Below are 18339 nucleotides of genomic sequence, written 5' to 3'. Positions count from 1 at the left end.
TTAATTACAATAATTTTTAAATGCATACCTGGAATGCTATTACTGAGATTATCATGTCAAACACACTTTTCCTAAGTCATTGTAAGTTATTACAAAATGTAATGAGGAGATAACTGAATACCAGTCTGAATTCTTTTATTACAACATTTGATGCAATATATTCAAGCTATATAATTGTAAATATGTTATTTGACCTATCACCACAAATATCCTTCAGGACTAATTCAAGTATTTTAAGGGAATTTTTGGAGGCAGGAATTTCCTGGTGCAAGAACTATGGAACTAAAGTAAGAGTCTTGCTTATCATGAGTCACCAATGAGACACTTTCTGAATGAAATTTAGCACTAAGATGTAGTGCCCACTTATGCACGGTAGTTTAGCTGTAATCCCATTGACAGGCCTTGCTCCTCTTCAGTTGGCCAACTTAAGAAATGTGGGCAAGGTATACAACCAAAATGCGGGTATTTACAATTTTTATAAGCACAATTTTTTTAGGGTTAGCTGCTGAAATCATTTCAAAAGAATTTTAAATATGCCCATAGATTTTTGTCATAAAAAGGTATTATTCATTCAACCATCTCAAATCTCTGAAACATCAACCAGATCACATCTTACTACATTTAAGGTGTTAGTCCTTTACAGATGATGATTTTTGGGTAAGTTTTTGTGACTGTCATTGGTGTCTTTCAAATTCTTTTGAAAGCAATGCAACAGCTAAACTTAAAAAAAATATGTACCACTAAAACTTATAAAATTTCTTGACAAGTCAATAGTACATACATTTATACCAGATTCCAATTGATTTCATACCTTCCCATTCAGAACCCAACTGGTTCCATACCATTTTACGTGTACCATATTGGTTCCAAACATTTAACAAAGGTTACCTATTGGTTCCATTTCATGAGGAGGCAACTAGCCCAGGGGTAACATTATGTACTCTGACACTTCGTTTTCCTATACATTTAAATTTCATTACGTCCATCACCAAATAACTCATCAATAAAACGTGAAATTTTTATGAAAAGTCAACTTTGAAAATGTTCATGGAGACCAAGACCGAGACAAGAGCCACGACCGTTTCCACAAAAACCAACAATGGCTATAAACTTCAGCACTGTGCATACGAAAGTTACAGCTTAATTAAAGAAATTAACCCTTTTCCAGTGCTTATAATTTGAGAAAAATTTAACCAGTATAGGCAACCCGCACACCACCCCAGCATCCCCTGAAGCAAATTTTTGGCTATGCACCATTGCTCAATTCCAGGCCTCAAAAACAGTGTTCCAGATTTGAAAATTTCAGTTCAGAAACACTTTTGATAGGGAATACTTGTATAAGTACTCACCCTTCCCCTGGTGGGAGCCTCCTCTGCAATCATGATCTTCATGGTGGTGGTCTTCCCGGCACCATTGTGACCCAGAAGTCCAAACACCTCCCCAGCATCCACAGCAAGGGATAGATTGCGAACAGCCACTTTCCTCCCATGTGCACCATCAGTACCTCCTCCTGTGCCACCAGCACCAGCACCACCACCACCACCGCCACTGCCGACGCCACCGCCACTACCACCACCCTCGACACCTCCTTCCCCCCCTTCCTCATCCCCACCACCACCACAGCAAGCACACCGAGTGCAGCTCTCAAAGAGCCCTAGGGGCGACTTCTGGTATTCCTTTCTCAAGTTCTGAAACAAAAAGAATTTATTATTCAAGGAGTAACCCTGGACTAGCCATTTGTACACCTTTATAGAGTGCACTTGAAGTGTGGAAATTCCACAGAGGAAAAATCATTTGCCTTAACATTTGAACATTGAAAATCAATTTTTCGATTAATCCATGCATTTTTCAAAAAGTAAAGTAATTTTGACTGGATAACTACCTCAAAGCATGTCTGATTAGGCAATTGTAGGCCAAATCGGCCATCATTTTGTCACATTAAATCATATTCATGTGAACTCTTGGGGTTCAAATGCACAAAATCCTATGGAAATTAAGTATAAAAATGTTGACATATTTTTAAACGCTTGACTTCTCCGTATACAAAATTTACACAAATGCACAAAATCCTTTGGAAAATATGCATAAAAATGTTGACATTTTCCTTCATGCTTGACCTCTCTGTATACAAAATTTACATAAGTTTTATGAGACAGAAAAACATATTTTCATACTTTTTGCATGGACTGAGACTTGTCATGATTGGACAATCTCTATTCTTCATAAAATTTTGCTGGGCAGTAGAATATGTACCAACCTGAAGAATAACCACTGGTGGAGGTGATACATTGTTTGCCAGCAGCTGAGCAACCTTCTGCCTCTCTGCTTTGACATCTGTATCTTCATGTGAACCAAGGTCATTATTTTCTATTATATCTTCACTCACTGGGGCTTTCTTTGTACACTGTGACAAAAGATAAGCCCAGAATCAACAAAAACAAGTATTTAACACAAGATAACATTAATAGAATTCAGTGAACAAAGACTCTCTCCTCGCACTACAATCCAAACTGCTCCACCATAATTCATACAGAAAGGCAACAAAATATAATTCTTTAAGAGAAACCTGTGTAGGACATTAGAGATTAATTTTTGCAACGTTTCCAAATTCTTGGCTCTTTGAGATCAAAATTAAGGCTCCTTTGTGGAAAAATTTGAGAAAAGCAACTGAGAGGGGAAATGAGTGAAACTATAGACATTAAAAAATAACGCATTGTAAAAACTGACATTTTTCTATCTGAGAAATTTTTCCATATGCACTAGATGGGAGCTTATAGAAAAAATGCACTTACTTTCAAATAAGCAAAAATATCTGATACTCTGCCTCCTCCTTTACGGACGTCCAGCACCACGAGCAGGAGTAAACAGACAGGGGCATGGAATATCGTGGACACAAGGATCACAAGAATTTCATCTGTAGCATAGTCTGAGAAGGATAGTGCTGCACAAGCTGCATTCACTTCACAAGACACATACACTCGATTCACAAAATAAACTATGGCATATGGAATGTACATAGGATCCACCAGGGAGAGGAAAACATGAAGACCAAACACAACACTATTCCTTTCATCTCCGCTACCACCACCTCCACCTGCAAAAAGTGAATAAACAGGGGTCACAATGCAGAAGAATCGAAATAAATTAAAGTACAGACATTATGTATTGATGAAAAAGATAAAAATGAACCAGTTACATTAAAAAATACAGTCCGAGTATATATCATGAGATGTTCAAAACTACTAGAATACAAAACTACTCACAAGTATGTTCATTAGTTACAATGAATAATACTATTTCCTGAGTTGAAAGAAAGTTCATTTCATGATTTGAACAGATCAAACTAAAATCAATGTTTCTGTACACTGCACATATTTTGGCGTCGATATTACTACAATTTTATTCCCAATGGATCCTGGATTATTTGGTTTGAAAATATCAGCAGTTTTAATCAACTGCCTTATGCAGAAAATAATCAGAGAGAATTCATATTTCATATTCGATATTTTTCTGTATAAATACTGTACCATAGACGTTCATCAACTTCATTATGATAGAAAGATTGAAAATTACTTTGCCTACCGTCTTAAATATTAAGCACACCATCGATATAACTGATATTCTAGCTATCCTAGGAAAATCCTCATGAAATTTAAAATTCTATATCCCCACTCCTGGCTGGGTAGATAACTTGACTTAAAAGCTCACAGAGAACTGTTAAATAACTTACCAATATTCAACATATCCAATCCAGCAACAAGGATGAATGGGGCCAGCCCCACCACCGCAGCAACATTAGGCAGTATGGATTGAGCAGAGTCAGATCTGTCAAAGAGGTAAGAGGCAGCAGCTGCGAACAGGACCGAAGCTGGGCAACAAAGGAGGCAAAGAGCGCCCAAGGTACAAAATGCAGGAATGGGTCTTAGGGCAGGAGGATCAAGGACAGGAATCAAGGCTAACAGCACAACACATATGAGCAACATTAACGTGGCAAGAATTATAAAGTAGGTGATAAAATAAATAATAGGGGAGAGCCCATTCACTCTGAGCTGGTTCTTCGCTTTTACCTGAGAAAGATAGGAAAGAAAAATCATGTTTGAGTACTTGGTAAAACTATTACATATACACGACTATTACCAATAATTTTACAATATTTTAATGTCGACAAAAAAAATTTTTCTTTGAGAGTACATACTCAGATTCTTAAATTTATGTGCCCTGCTAAAAAAGTCATTCAAACCACAGAAATCTGGATGATGAATTTATGATACTTGAAGTACGGGCAGGCTGTAAATGATAGAATTAAGGTAATTTACACTAGCATGCAAGAGCAAACAAGGAAGAGGAACATTTGTGAAAAATAACAGGGTTCCCACTCAATCTAAATTTTAAAATTTAAGGTTTTTTCCATGTTTTTACGGTCTAAATGTCTTCAAATTCACGGTTTGTATAAAAACCATTTTAGGTAGAAATATTGTACACGTGACAATCATCGGAGGCACGTTAACTACAAATTTAACAAAGTCGACAGACACCGTGACGGCAAACGCAGCTATGATAGTGCTATCTCTCCTAACATCACATATCGTTTGGAAAATTCTGCTCCGGCTAAAGGTTGTGGGTGGGAAAATGGAGGGACCAGGGTGCCTGAGTAGTTAAGAAGTGTCTGAATTTTTGCAAGTGTTAATGAACACTTTGGTTACCAGTCTTCCGGCTTTGGTACTGGCTTAAGGTCAATGCGTCACCATGGCACACGGACCAATAATTGCGCTTCAAAAGAAGTGTCCAGATAAATCCGTGGCCATGTCTGCACGTGACTAACCTTGAAACATGATCGAAATATCCATTTTCTTTTAATCTATCAATCCCAGTTCTACGATCTTAAAATCAAGATTGAGAGATTTTTAAGGTTTTACGACGAAATTCACGGCTTTTTCCAGGTTTTTCCACGGTATACGAAATTCGCGGCTTATTCATGGTTGAGTGGGAACCCTGAAATAAGTTCTCATTAAAATGTAACCCAGTGAAATTGCACTTCCTTTTAATTTTGACATTCCAGAGGAGCCCATTAAATGCATAATCATTGTTTACCAAGTTAAAGATATGGTTAATTACTACAAAATTTCATCAATATCTAGCAAAAAGTAAGAAAAGTTGTGGAGCTTATAACAAACCACTATAGCAACCATGAGAAATCTAGTAAAGTAGCTGCACACAGCTCAAAGCAGGTGTGGAAAAGATTAAATTCCTTTCCGTAGAAAAGAAAGGTTTCCAAAATAGGTGGTAGGTGTTTAAAGTAAAAAATAAAATAAAACACAGGAAAAATATCAATAGGAACTTGTGGCAAAAGGTCACAATTACAATGGCCATAACACTTTCTATACAAACATCCTTTGAGAAGCCTCTCCCAAAATTATGGCCTTCCCAACCAAGGCTGTGCTTAGACATACATATAGCAATATGGTGGTGTAAAATTAGCCACAAAAATCCTCAGCTGGCCTCTGACAAAGATACATTAAAACTTATGAAAATTACGTACTCCTGTGGGCATATTTCTTTTCCGCCACTTACCCTTGTTCAAGGGAATAAAGACCAGGAATACAGAAAAAAGAAGAGCATGTTAAAGTAACAATCACTACAAATCTAACAAATGCGATGCTCATCACACGACCGCCATGTCTAGTTTTAAAAGGGACATATGAAGTAATAATTTTTACATTATTCATTACATAATTCATTGTCTCAAGTGTGACTTAATGGAATCAACTTAGAATAATAATCCATAAAAAAACTTAGAAATTCCTCATAAATTTATTACTCTACAACCTAGGTTGTGGCATGGCATGTCATCATCTTGTGATGATGTGATATGAAAACTTGTCGTGCAGTAATAAATTTATGTAGAATTACAAAGTCTTTTACGCTTCATTATACTATTCACAGGGGTCCTTCTTTAGCCCAAACTGGAAAAAAAATTTAATGTGCCCTGGTTACCTTCAGCAAACAGTTTTTCAACTGATTCCAGTAGTTTCCACTACGCTGCAGCATTAATATTTTAGTAATGTATTGCAAGTATTTGATTGTTCACCACTTGGATCAGCACTAGTGGTTTTCTTTTCTTTGAGCAACCACATATTTTTCTGTGCTCTTAAACATTTGTTTGTGAAAACAGCTCTACATCTGCTACAAGTCTGGTAAATATCTATTTATGAGCACAATTTAATAATTAAGACATTAGTATAGTTGAACTTTTGATTGCTAATAAGGTTTTGTAATGATGTAAAAATTTCATCATTGCAACAGTTCTCCTAACGTCAAAATTAAGGCTTACTTTGGCCCAGCTTTTTTCTTGGACAAACCAGGTTTTACTTTTGCAAACCTTGTTTTCCACCCATTACAAATCATTTTATGCATGATGCGTTCTTTTTTCTTAATCAAAGTAGGTAGTGGGCCTATATTTTAGTATTTCTATATTACATCTGTCCAAATTTTGGCTGCAATGCCATAGCTGGCAAGACAACCGAATAAAGTATAGAAACTTACACAAAAACATGCAATTTAAAATACCATCATAAAAATATGTCGGCATATATTTATTAATTAAAATGAAACATGTATATGGGTTTGTAAGTATGAAGTAATCAAATAGAATGACATCAAATAAACCAATCAAACAAGTCACAGGAAATGATGGAATAACAAAAAAATAACGACTTACTTCTCTATCATACACCATGTCCACAGCCAAACTTATTGGAACCAATACAAAAATCATTCCAATGAAGAGAGAGGAAGAGAAAGAGCCTCCATTGAACTCAGCTGGTTGAGATGTCAGTTGAAAAGGGTGAGACTGGACGGTTATAGGACAACAATTCTTGTCCTCTGGATTCACAACCATCCTGAAATGGAACAAATGCCACCATACAAAACAATTTGAAATCTTCAATGAAAAGGCTTTATTCCAAGGAATATTACAGAAGTTATGCAAGGGAAAATAAGTTTAGTTTGTATGATTAATAAAAGATATACTCAGAAGATACTAAAATGTCAAGTAAGAGCAACTTTTAACCATAGTAATTTGCAACCAACTCCATTTATAAAATGTAAAAAAAGCACAAACACTGTCACTGCCTAGTTATTTTATAATATGAAACAATTTAAGCTCAACATACCTATATATTGCATTGTTGATCAGGTTTATTACAATTGGGAGGGAATGCTGAGCTGTGTCGTTGTATATTGCTGTTAACGATATAGAGCTTGGCTCTGGACCATCCATATAGTCCCCCAGGTACGAGGAAATGTTGACATTAGCAATGTCAAACGTACTGATGGACAAAGCACCCAGATTAGGCCACATATTCAATAGGTGGGAGAAGTTCCCATCATATGTGGATAAAGGTCTTCCATTAGTCTGAGCACGGATGGCAGAAGTGAAAGCCTCTAACGGATGACCAGTTTCATTGTGAAACACCAACTTCGTGGCATTCTGATATGTTTCTGAAAAGGAAATTATCAACAAAACATCATAATCCCCCCTTAAATGAGACACACAAGACTCAGGCAAGACATTTTAAGAAAGCACATCCGCATCATTACATTTTGGGTATTTCATTTACACATACATTCTGAGTCATAACAGTAGAGAGATTATTAGGAATAATTTCAATTTCATTCCATTCCCTATAAAATAATTAGTCTGTGCATTAAGATTTTTATCTACAGCCTAGCAGTTCTTCCATTACCCACTATTTCATATTTAGTGTGGCAAACACCCTAATTAACCTCCACTTGCAGAGCAAAATGTAACACACAATGGAGCTCTTATAGTATGAAAATTACCTGATATACTACATATACAGTTGTGCAGCCACTTTAATCACCAATGCATCTTCTTCCCCTGAGAACACTTGCTGGCTTCAGGAGACAAGATAGTTTGATCATACGGAGGAAATTGGGAGATCCAAGTTCTGATCCCAGTCAGCGAAAATAATTTTTCCTCTGCAGAATTTACGCAATTGTGCACTTGCAGGTGAATAAGTGCAGGTATGCCACTGGCTACTCTTGAGGTTAGGTATATCTTGAATCAGTTATTGAGAGTTGTGGGAGGTATTTTTTAACCTCAAAGTGGGAAGTAGCCCAGCCAATCAAAGCAGAAATATTGATGCATAATTCCAGATTTTCCAGGGAAATTTTACAAAATTCCAGGTTAATCTTACTTGATTACTGCGATAGATAAGAATTTTAAAATACCCAAAATTACTTCAATACTTTTAAATAATATTATATTTATGAAATCAACTGATTTTGGAGCGCCTTGGTGGAACGATGAGATATTCATGGTGAAGCAAAAACCCAGTACTGTTCCACAAGCTTTTATTTGCTGTCGACTAGTTTCAATGTCTATAGCGTCATTATACAAAGACATTAAGACAAATGTCTTGATAATGATGCCATTGCCATCGAAACTAGACGACAGCAAATAAAAGTTAGTGGAACAGTACTCGGTTTTTGCTTCATCATGAACATTATATTTATGTATTATTTTACATTCCTAATTTAAATACAGTGAGTCCTCGTTCTACGTCACCCCGTTTGACGTCGTTTCGCGATAACGTCACGAAAATTTTATGACCGTGATTCGTTTATCGTCCCTTCGCTTCGCGATAACGTCACGTATTTTAAATTTCGCACGAGAAAAAAGGCGAAGTGGCAGGCGTTACAGGTTGTTTGTTTCGTGGACGGTAATACGGTCAGTCTGTTCAAAGTGTAAAACGGTGTGTATATTGTTAATTGCGATTACGGTTTTGGCAAATTTTAGCATCCGAGACATTTCCACGACAATGTCCAAGAGAACAATGTTCACAATAATTTTGGTTCCTGTTACTGCGACGATGTTTCAGCGATGATGATACCCAGTTATGCTTCGATTAACGTCATTTCGTTTATCGTCACATTTTTCAGGAACGGTAGGTGACGTTAAACGAGGACTCACTGTACTTACACTTAATAATAGAAATTTTACATTCAATAAATGAATGTCTCACTTGGCACCTCAAGAAATTCATCATAATTTTAAGTGTTTGATCAATAACATATGTTTCCTTTAAGTGCAATTTAAAAAGTAATAAATACATTTTAAAGCATTCATAAACATAAAATTGTCTTAAATTAAATATAAAAAATTTTAAAAACCAGACATGGGTTTTGAACTAGCAAAATTTTATGTGAAATTGATTTGAAGTAAAAGATTTTGAAATTCCAGGCTATAGCAAAAATTTATGAATCATTCATGCACGATTCCAGGGACTAAAAATTCAAAAATAACTCCTGATTCTCCCAGTCACCGGGAAGACACCCTAATACAACACAGTTTAGTAGACTCTTTCAAGCAGGGACGTGTAAAAAAAGAGGACTGAAAAGGAAAATATCTCACCTCCATTGAGCCTTAGAGATTTCATTCTTGAATTCCCAACTTGGATACCATTTAAGTACAGTCCCAGCACTGCAAACCCAAGAGGTAGAGCGATCATGAAGTAGAGCAACTGTATGTCACGCCCCATGCGAAGGAGCCTGAGCCAGAGCAGGGCCCTTGCTGTCTGCCAGTTACTCACTCCACTTGAATTTGGTCCCACCGTTTCCGACACCCTCTCCAGCACTGAAACCATCCCTGCTCTCTCTGCAGCCACTGCCTCTGAAGACGTGCCACTCCTCGTCCTCGTATGATGTGGCTTCTGAGAAGAGCTGCTGTGAGAGCTTGAGGCCATGTTGTTGTTTCCACCTTCACTGTAGGCTCCAGGCGTCGACCCAGAAGTGCCAGCCCCAGAGCCACCGAGACCAACGTCTTCTTGCAAACTCTGGTAAGAGGTCCGAGACTGGAGGGACAGGGATCGACTCAGAGCACGACTCCTAACCATCTTTTTGGACAAGTTATCCATGGTGTCTTCAGTCTCTTCGTCCTTTTCAAGGTGGAGGAAAACCTGGAAAGAATCATCACATTTGAGGTAGGAGTGAGATCCTGCACTTGAACGTGAAACAAAATTCTCACATTTTTTCCTCTAACAAAACCTATAAAAATTAGTTCAAATGTTTTCAGAGTATTTTAGAATATGCTTGTGATTAAAGCTATGGTTTGTGAATTTACTGAGAAGGCAAAAATAAAGTTTTAATATTCACCACTTATACAACTCTAAACCTTCATTGGTTTCCACACTGAGGATATAATTATTTATATAAATAAAATGTTTCACCTTTATATAAAAAATAAGAACAGTGATCATATGGAGCCTAATAAAAATTTAATTAAACCAAATTCAAGACTTTAATATGACACATGAGAAACCTTTTCATTACATTTTATATGGCTTAGAATTATGCAGACAATACTGAATAATTTCAGATGGCAATTGTAGGAAATGAATGATTACCTCTATCAGCCTTTAAATTTGCAGGATATTTCCATAATCTATAGCAAAAAATAATTCATCATGAATAAAAGAAAATTTCAAGGGCTACTTTAATTAACTCCTTTAGGAAGGGGATATTTTTTCAGTAATTATGAGCTGAAACTAATCCGAACATTACTTTTTCAGTTCCTCAAGGAGGTACAATCTATGATAATTACATTTTTGAACCAATTAGAAAAAATGACGATATGCACTTACTTCTTCTAAAGTTGTCATGGAGACTCCATAACTACTAATACCCAGGCGACCTCGATTATTGATGTCTTCTTCAATGGCAGAGAAAAGTACAGCAAAGCTATCGACAGAATCGTGGGGCAAAATGAAAGACAATTCTCTTCCATGTCGCCGAGCTTTCTCTGCCTTTCCAACATGCATGGTGACCAAGCGAGTGATTGCATTCTCTCTGCCATTTGAATCGAGGACCAACCTGAAGAAAAAAATGAAATAATATCAAGCTTAACTTAACTCAAATCTCAACTTGCCAAGTTAAGGAAGGGCCAAATAATGGCATGGTAATAATAAAAATATTTTTAAAAAATACAGTGCAACCTCGATAAAACGAGGCCCCACGGTGATCCAATAAACACTCGCTATAGCGAATTGTCGCTTTACCGGGGGTGGAGCAAATAACAGCCAATATACCTGTTGCGAACAGTTATACAGGAAGAGGAGTGGTGCGGCGACAGATAAATTTATATTCGATAAACGTAAGTAAAAATCCAGAAGAAAGGCGATGTTTTTTTTGCATCACTAAAATTCCTTACTCAAACAACGACTAACTATTCAAACAATTTATAAGCGCCGCGCTGAATAAAAATCATGCAAAGCATTGTTTTTTGGTCATGGTGTCTGCCATCAAATGCTTTCTATTCACGCAAATCACGGACGTGCGGGTATGCTGCCGTCTGCTTTCTGCCGTCCGAGGAACAAAAGAAAATCAAGCATTTGCAAATGTTAATGCCACAATATTTTCACCAAAATGAACTACTTATTCATATCGAACGACAGTTTACTACATGAATTTGAGACTGAGACATGTTAACTTCATTTCTAACAGATCTCAAGAAATTACCGAGATAAGGGACTCTTGGTGAAGGTTTTCCGGCGATCTCTCCGGCTTCCAGATCTCTATGGCGAGTGCCAACACCAAAAGGGCCTCGTAAAAACGAACTTTTTAAACATGCTTATTATAGGGTCAATTGACGGTGCATCGGCTATCTCTCGTAATGTCGGGGGCCTCGCAATAGCCCGTACTCGCTTTAACGAGGTTCCACTGTATACATATATGTACTAGCCAGAGAATTGGGAGCAACTTTATGGTATAAGACCATATTCATTTGCGAAAAGAAAATGCACTGACAGCATAGCACTGACATGCTACACTATCCATCCTTGAACTCATGACTTCTTCAATACCTAAAATTGGCTCCACAAATTCCTTGCTCAGTGGAAAAACAGGAAATACACATGGCAATTATAAAAAAATATACATCCTTCCCAAGATCTCATCTCAGCCCCACATCCCTGGCATAGATGAGGTTATCTCAGGGAATGCATGTCCCAGAAAGTATTTTATGCAACCAAATTACCAAAGACATACTCATAGCTACATGCAGCTCATGAAAACTTTTCTTATAGCTATGTATCAGTCGATTGATACATCAAATTCATTAAAATATTCATGTCATCCATTCACTGCCAAATACATAATTTCAGTCTCTCATTAGAAAGAATGTCCCATTCAGAATTCTTATTCCATTAAGAGATGCCTGACAAAAAGTTTGTTTTATAATTGGCCATATTCTTTGAAAACAGATTTATAAAATAATGATTTTTAAATCACTGTTTTCTAGTAGTGTTCCATAATAATCAATAATAAAATCCAGACCATTACAGAATCAACTCATGGGCTTTTACTGTATTAGAGACTAAGATTGGAATTGTGCATAACCATAATTAATAAAATTGAACTCAAGTATCATTTTTAATGGCATCCTTCTCCTTTCATCAGCAAGATTGCTTGATTAGCTGTAATTAGTCTAATTAGGTGGAAGATGGACTTCATGTAAAAAAATGGAGAGGTAGAATATGAGCTGAAGTGAAAAAGAGGGATCAGAAAAAGTTGGTTTGATGGTGGGAAGACTAAAATTGGTCAGCCAATATCCATGTCCATCCACTCCTACTGATGAAAGTATTAAGAAAATAAAGAGAAAAAGGAGTTCTGTTCATATTTATACTGCTATAATATTTATAATAGAGTAGGCAAGTGCTCAACAAATAAATTTACAACAAAAGGAGCATCAAAGCAATTGTGATTGGAGAGGAACTATCCCCGGGGAGATAATCCCAGTGAGACCCCTTGACCACAGCCCGCATTTCAAAGTAAGAAATGCTACCAATACACTCACGTCAAATGATATCCAATCCCAAACTTATTCTTGAGAAACAATGATGAACCACAACAACGCAGTCTACCTCTGGACACCACTGCTTTACGGTCGGCAAGGATGTCAGCCTCATCCATGAAATGTGTAGTCAAGAGAATAACCTATAAAATTTACAAAGATTACCATTAATTTGTTTCACAAACAATAACTTCAACTACTAACTAGTTGAAGAGTTTTCACTCATTACATGACATCTATTGCTCTTTACCAATATCCTATTGCACTGAGAGAGTCAAAGCTTTTATTTCAAAGAATGGAAAAAGTTTCTCAAAACAGAAATATGTGACTGTATCAATAGTTGTTCACCAACTTGATTTCTTTCAGATGTACATGATATATGTTACCTCTTTAATATTTTTGACACTGTTAGGGAAGAGAAAATAGAATGCATTACTCATAAACTGGATGGTTTGAAGTTGACTATAGGGAGCTCGTGGAAAAGTTTGGTCGGGAAATAAAACAGAACAGATATATCAAGCATGTAGCAAGATTTAGTAACAGTTTTTCATAAGACTGACTTCAACTTCCTGAGTAATCTGTTAAGCATGTAAATACTCATTAAGATAGAGAACAGTGTTAATTTAGTGTGCTATTTTCTGGACCATCTCTTGTACAGATTTGATCTGGCCTTAGACAAATACGTACCTATTAATGTGAAGCTCTTTATAAACTCAGTCTTACATGCAGTTACTAATATCCAAGAGGTTTTACCTTCTCAGAAAGAACAGATACTCAGACTCAGAAATGTATAGTAGTGCCATATATAGAAATGCTAACCTTCCCATGCCTCCTATTTTGCAAGACTGACCACATATGCCTCCTGGAGTATGGATCTACACCAGCTGTTGGCTCATCAAGGATGATTATCTGTGAAAAGAGAAAAAAAAATCAAGACCAAATGGAAAAAAATAGAAATGGAATTTATATCACTATGGGAAATGGTTATGAAATCAGGTCTGCTTATATTAATACATAATTATAAAGAAATATTTATCACATAAATATTCAGAATTTAAAGACTAGTAGAGAATATATTTCAAGTAAAAAAACAGTGTTATCACATGGTAAATGTGGTGTCATTGGAAAAGAAGTTAAGAACTGAAATATACTATGTGTATATATTAGGGATGAGTCGATTCCACTTTTTTTTTATTCCAATTCCAATTCCGATTCCTTCAAATCGATTCCCGATTCCGATTCCATTGATTCTAATTCATACTAAAAGTTGGGATACTGATTTATCTGTAGCATTGCTGTCATTTAAGTTTAAGAATTAAATGGAATAAAATAACATTAGCCGCGGTGGCTACATTGTCGTTTGGCCGCGGTGGCTAAACAATAACGTAGCGTTCATTACGTCCATACATACCAGAACAGCCTGGCGGGAGCACGGTGGAGGCAGAGCGCAACCTGTTGAGTCCGCCTGAAGGCCGCGGCGGCTTATGCCAAGCAAGTATCAACTTTCTCAAGGGTTGCATTGATGAAACTGGGCTATACAAACGCGAATGTGTCTAAATTTTTATTATAGACGCAGACACGTGTTAGTCTATGAAAAAATGTTATATAAAAAAAACCCGCTCTACGCACGTATATATAAGAAACTTTTTTTTCACAGGAAAACTCGCTCTCTGCACGTTTTTATTATCATCAAACTTCAAATATCATTCCAAAATAAAAATATATAGATTTCGATCTATTGTTCGTAAAAATTGGTGGCCTAGATGAATTCTCCGATGGTGATTCATAATCGCAATAATTTGATTTACCATGACCAGCGGTTAATAAAAGAACAAAAAATGCATGCATTGCTTCCTGATCCCATGGTTTTCAATTTTTTTTCTTGTAGAGTTGCTCATGAACACGCGCCATTTCAGGGTTCGACGGTTTGTCGCTCTTGCCGACATTTTCATGTATCCGAGGCCGCTTAGGTATGTTCATCGCAGCACCAGCGTGGTGGACGTATCCTTTGCGCGGGCAAGGCTGACACCGCGGCCGCTTTGGTGTGTGGCGGCCTTTATGTCCCAAGCTTACAGTCTATGCTCAAAACATTTATCTTCCTGGAATCGATGGAATCGGAATCGACTTTAAACGATCGATTCCGATTCCGTGCCCGAGAATCGGTGGAATCGAGAGTCGACATTTGGAACTGACTCATCCCTAGTATACATAAATATTTATCTGAAATTCTGAGACTAGGATTAAAAATAATAAACAATTATTTCAGCCTCCACATTCAGAAATGTGTATTTATCGATTAAGCAGTGGAAAAGGAGATAATGAAATAGGATTTGAGCTCAGGATTGGTTCCACGGTGATGGAGAATGAACAAAATCAATAGATAGTGTTAAAAAATACACATTCACACAAGAATTGGGAATATACCGCTAGATTACCATTAAAATGGCTTTTTTTTTAAACTGACTGGAGAAATCTCACTGGAATTCTTCAATTGGGTTCTCTTACAGAAAATTCTTTCCACATAAGTAACTGCCCTAGTCATCCTTTGGCCCAAAGAAGCGGGATCTGCTCTACATATATAAGTTAATTACTCATTCTATGTACATATCTGATAAAGCAGGGGAAAATTGAATTTTAGAAAAAAATCCCACACAGACCATTGTGTTGAAGAGTTTTGGATGCTTGGGAGTCTGCCTGGCTGCCGTTAAACCCCCTTAAAATATAATCTGTGATAACGTGAATGAACATGCAAAACAGGTGAGTAGACTTTATCATGCTTGTGACATTAACTGAGGCAGTAGTAGTGGCAGCAAAAATGAAAGTAAGTAGTGCCAAGTTGGCACTACCCCTTGCCACCTAGCCAAGATGAAAACAAAATGTCCACCTTGCCCCTAGAATACAGCAACACACTGCATGTTAAGCTATGATTTTCATCTACTAGCTACACGTATTATGAGTTTTTCCCTAACCTTATTTCCCTGGCATTTCCTTGACTTCCTTAAATAATGCCTAAACGTCCAAAAAAACAGTTTTCTCAAAATTAAGGATGATTCAGTTCTACTTTTTTCCTTTGAGATTCCATTTTGATTTCTGGCATAGGTTCCTATTCATTATCAAGTTTTCCATTTTCCTTGCTTAACTTTCAAAAGAGTCAAATAATTTTCATTTGGCTATGGTGAAAAAGCCAAATATAACATATTAAGTAATCTCTTCATTGGATCAATCAAACTCCATACAATGTATGCAATATAATTTGTGAACTCAATAAAATATTACAAATTTGGATTAGTATAGATTGTGCTGTCAATTCCTTTTTGACATTGGTTCCGATTCTGGGTCAAGAAACTGTACAAATGAGAACTAAATCAACCCATACCAACTGAAAATTAAATAATGATGGTCAAAATGGAACTCTTAGGCAATATAGGTAGGAAGACAGTTATGTACTAAGAAGAGCACACAAAAAGATGGGTGCTCTAGTGTTAAGTAGAGCAAACAAATCAAGCAAGACAAATGTAATAATATAAATTGAAAGAAATCACGGCGAGCACAATCAAATGTGTAGGAAAGAATCTTGGCAATCATATTAAACCGATTAAGATTAAAAACTATGCTCACCTTGGGATCTCCAATCACAGCAATACCAACAGACAATTTTCTCTTTTGCCCTCCACTGAGGTATTTGGCAAAAGTATTAGCTTTATCCAATAGGTCAATATCCTGCAATGTTTTGACAACTTCCTGCTCTACAGAGGCAGCAGGTATGCCCTAAAACAAAAAAAAAATTCAGCATGAAAAGTTTAAAATTGTCAAATACAAAGGACCCTAATAAATGCTCGTTGAAAAAATTTAACATAAATTTTTAAAGGCTGCAAATAGAAATTGATTACAAAAAATCCCAAATGCTACGCAATTTACAAGAACATGGTCGAATACATCAAAGGAACTGAATACATACACATATGCAGTATCACAATACATAAAAATTCCTAGAAATTCCTGCATAGTTAGAAAGGAAAAACACAAAGACCTTTAATCCTAGTGTCTAGCTGTAGGTACAAGTTTTCATAAAAATATCAAAACATAAAATTACTATTCATAAATAGACTAACATCCAATTCCCAGTTCAATTTAATATCTACCACAAAGCAACGTAACGCATCAATTAGAAATAATATTTCAATACATATTGATATTCATGTAAAATATGCACGCACCTAAAATATAAAAATTTCTTTGTGCAAACAATATTAAAGTCTGAAGTATTTTTCATATTGTGGAAGATATTTACAATAAATACAAACAAATTTCCAGATAATTATGATCAAGTAATTAGGGAGTTTTTTAATCAGACAAAAATAATTTATGCAACTATGCTCCTATTTCACCAATGTTATTAATGAACAATAATAAAATTACATTAAATTCTTTCCTTAAAAATCATAGCTGTAGATACAAATTTTCATAAAAATATCAAGAAATACAATTACTATTCACATACAGACTTACAGTCTATATGTGAATAGTAATTTTCCAGTTAAATTTAATATTAAGAACTTTTAAAGTGTCTTAAGGATAAAATCCTTTAAACTCTTTAGGGCCATTTTAAGATGGCTAAAAATGCCATTCAAAAATAGATAAATATTACTATCAATGAATTCATTCACAGACAATAAATTTTATTTCATGGATGAAAAGCAAGACCACTGAGATGAGAAGAATAGCAATCGTTACTTGAAGATCTGGAGAGTTATTATATTTGTCTTTTCATTACTATGGAGATAGATATGTATAAAGTACTGTACAAAACATTAGAGCCCCAAGATTGACGTGAATCAGAAATTCTGATTTGAGTAGGGAGTGAGACTAACCACATTGACATGTTAATCACTGATTTGGAGTAATGATCATCAAAGTTCTCAACACAACAAATATTTTATGCCAGAGGCTTGACTAATCACACAGGCTGGACACATTACCAGGAAAAAAAACTGACATGCTTCCACAGCAAAAAGGATAATGTATAACGGAATTTTTCAAGCACCTACATACCATACTGAATTATAATTAAATGTGAGATATTAACTAAATTTGGTAGGCTTTAAATTTGACTCATCACCAGGTGATGGCAGTGGTGAATAAAATACTTTATGAATTCAATTGATTCGGCTTTAACTTTGTGAAAATCCATGTTGAAATGAAATTGTACAACCTTGGTATCTTTTCACAGGAAAATTTGTACGAATAAATTTTCCTGTGAAAAGATACCAAGGTTGTACAATTTCATTTCAAAATACTTTATTATTGTTGAGGCACAACATGATGATAATAGGTGTCCTTAAAATTCCTGAATCAGGCTAAAGCCAAATGGTGAGACATTCCAGGCTACATCCTTCAATCCAATTGGCAATGTGCTCAGTGAATGTAATGAATAGATAAAGCAAGTGTAGCAAGAAACAGGACGTGGG

The 18339-nt window shown here is 36.0% G+C and overlaps 1 protein-coding gene across 3 annotated transcripts in view; it reads right to left on the bottom strand.

Moving 5' to 3' along the window:
• LOC124155767 (cholesterol transporter ABCA5-like) overlaps positions 1-18339 on the bottom strand; it is a 74464-nt gene that overhangs the window by 9332 nt on the left and 46793 nt on the right. For all 3 annotated transcript variants that reach the window (XM_046529855.1, XM_046529852.1, XM_046529853.1), the window contains 11 exons: positions 16490-16639; positions 13691-13780; positions 12875-13014; positions 10665-10893; positions 9437-9980; positions 7173-7500; positions 6719-6899; positions 3731-4067; positions 2793-3094; positions 2258-2404; positions 1350-1688 (listed from right to left, as the gene is read on the bottom strand). In XM_046529855.1, coding sequence (XP_046385811.1) covers positions 1350-1688; positions 2258-2404; positions 2793-3094; positions 3731-4067; positions 6719-6899; positions 7173-7500; positions 9437-9980; positions 10665-10893; positions 12875-13014; positions 13691-13780; positions 16490-16639 — 2787 coding nt within the window. The remainder of the gene's footprint in view (positions 1-1349; positions 1689-2257; positions 2405-2792; positions 3095-3730; positions 4068-6718; positions 6900-7172; positions 7501-9436; positions 9981-10664; positions 10894-12874; positions 13015-13690; positions 13781-16489; positions 16640-18339) is intronic.

The sequence above is a fragment of the Ischnura elegans genome, chromosome 3 (assembly GCF_921293095.1).
Source record: "Ischnura elegans chromosome 3, ioIscEleg1.1, whole genome shotgun sequence".
Lineage (NCBI taxonomy): Eukaryota > Metazoa > Arthropoda > Insecta > Odonata > Coenagrionidae > Ischnura > Ischnura elegans.
The sequence above is the reverse complement of the archived record's forward strand: the minus strand, read 5'-3'. Positions and strand labels throughout refer to the sequence as shown.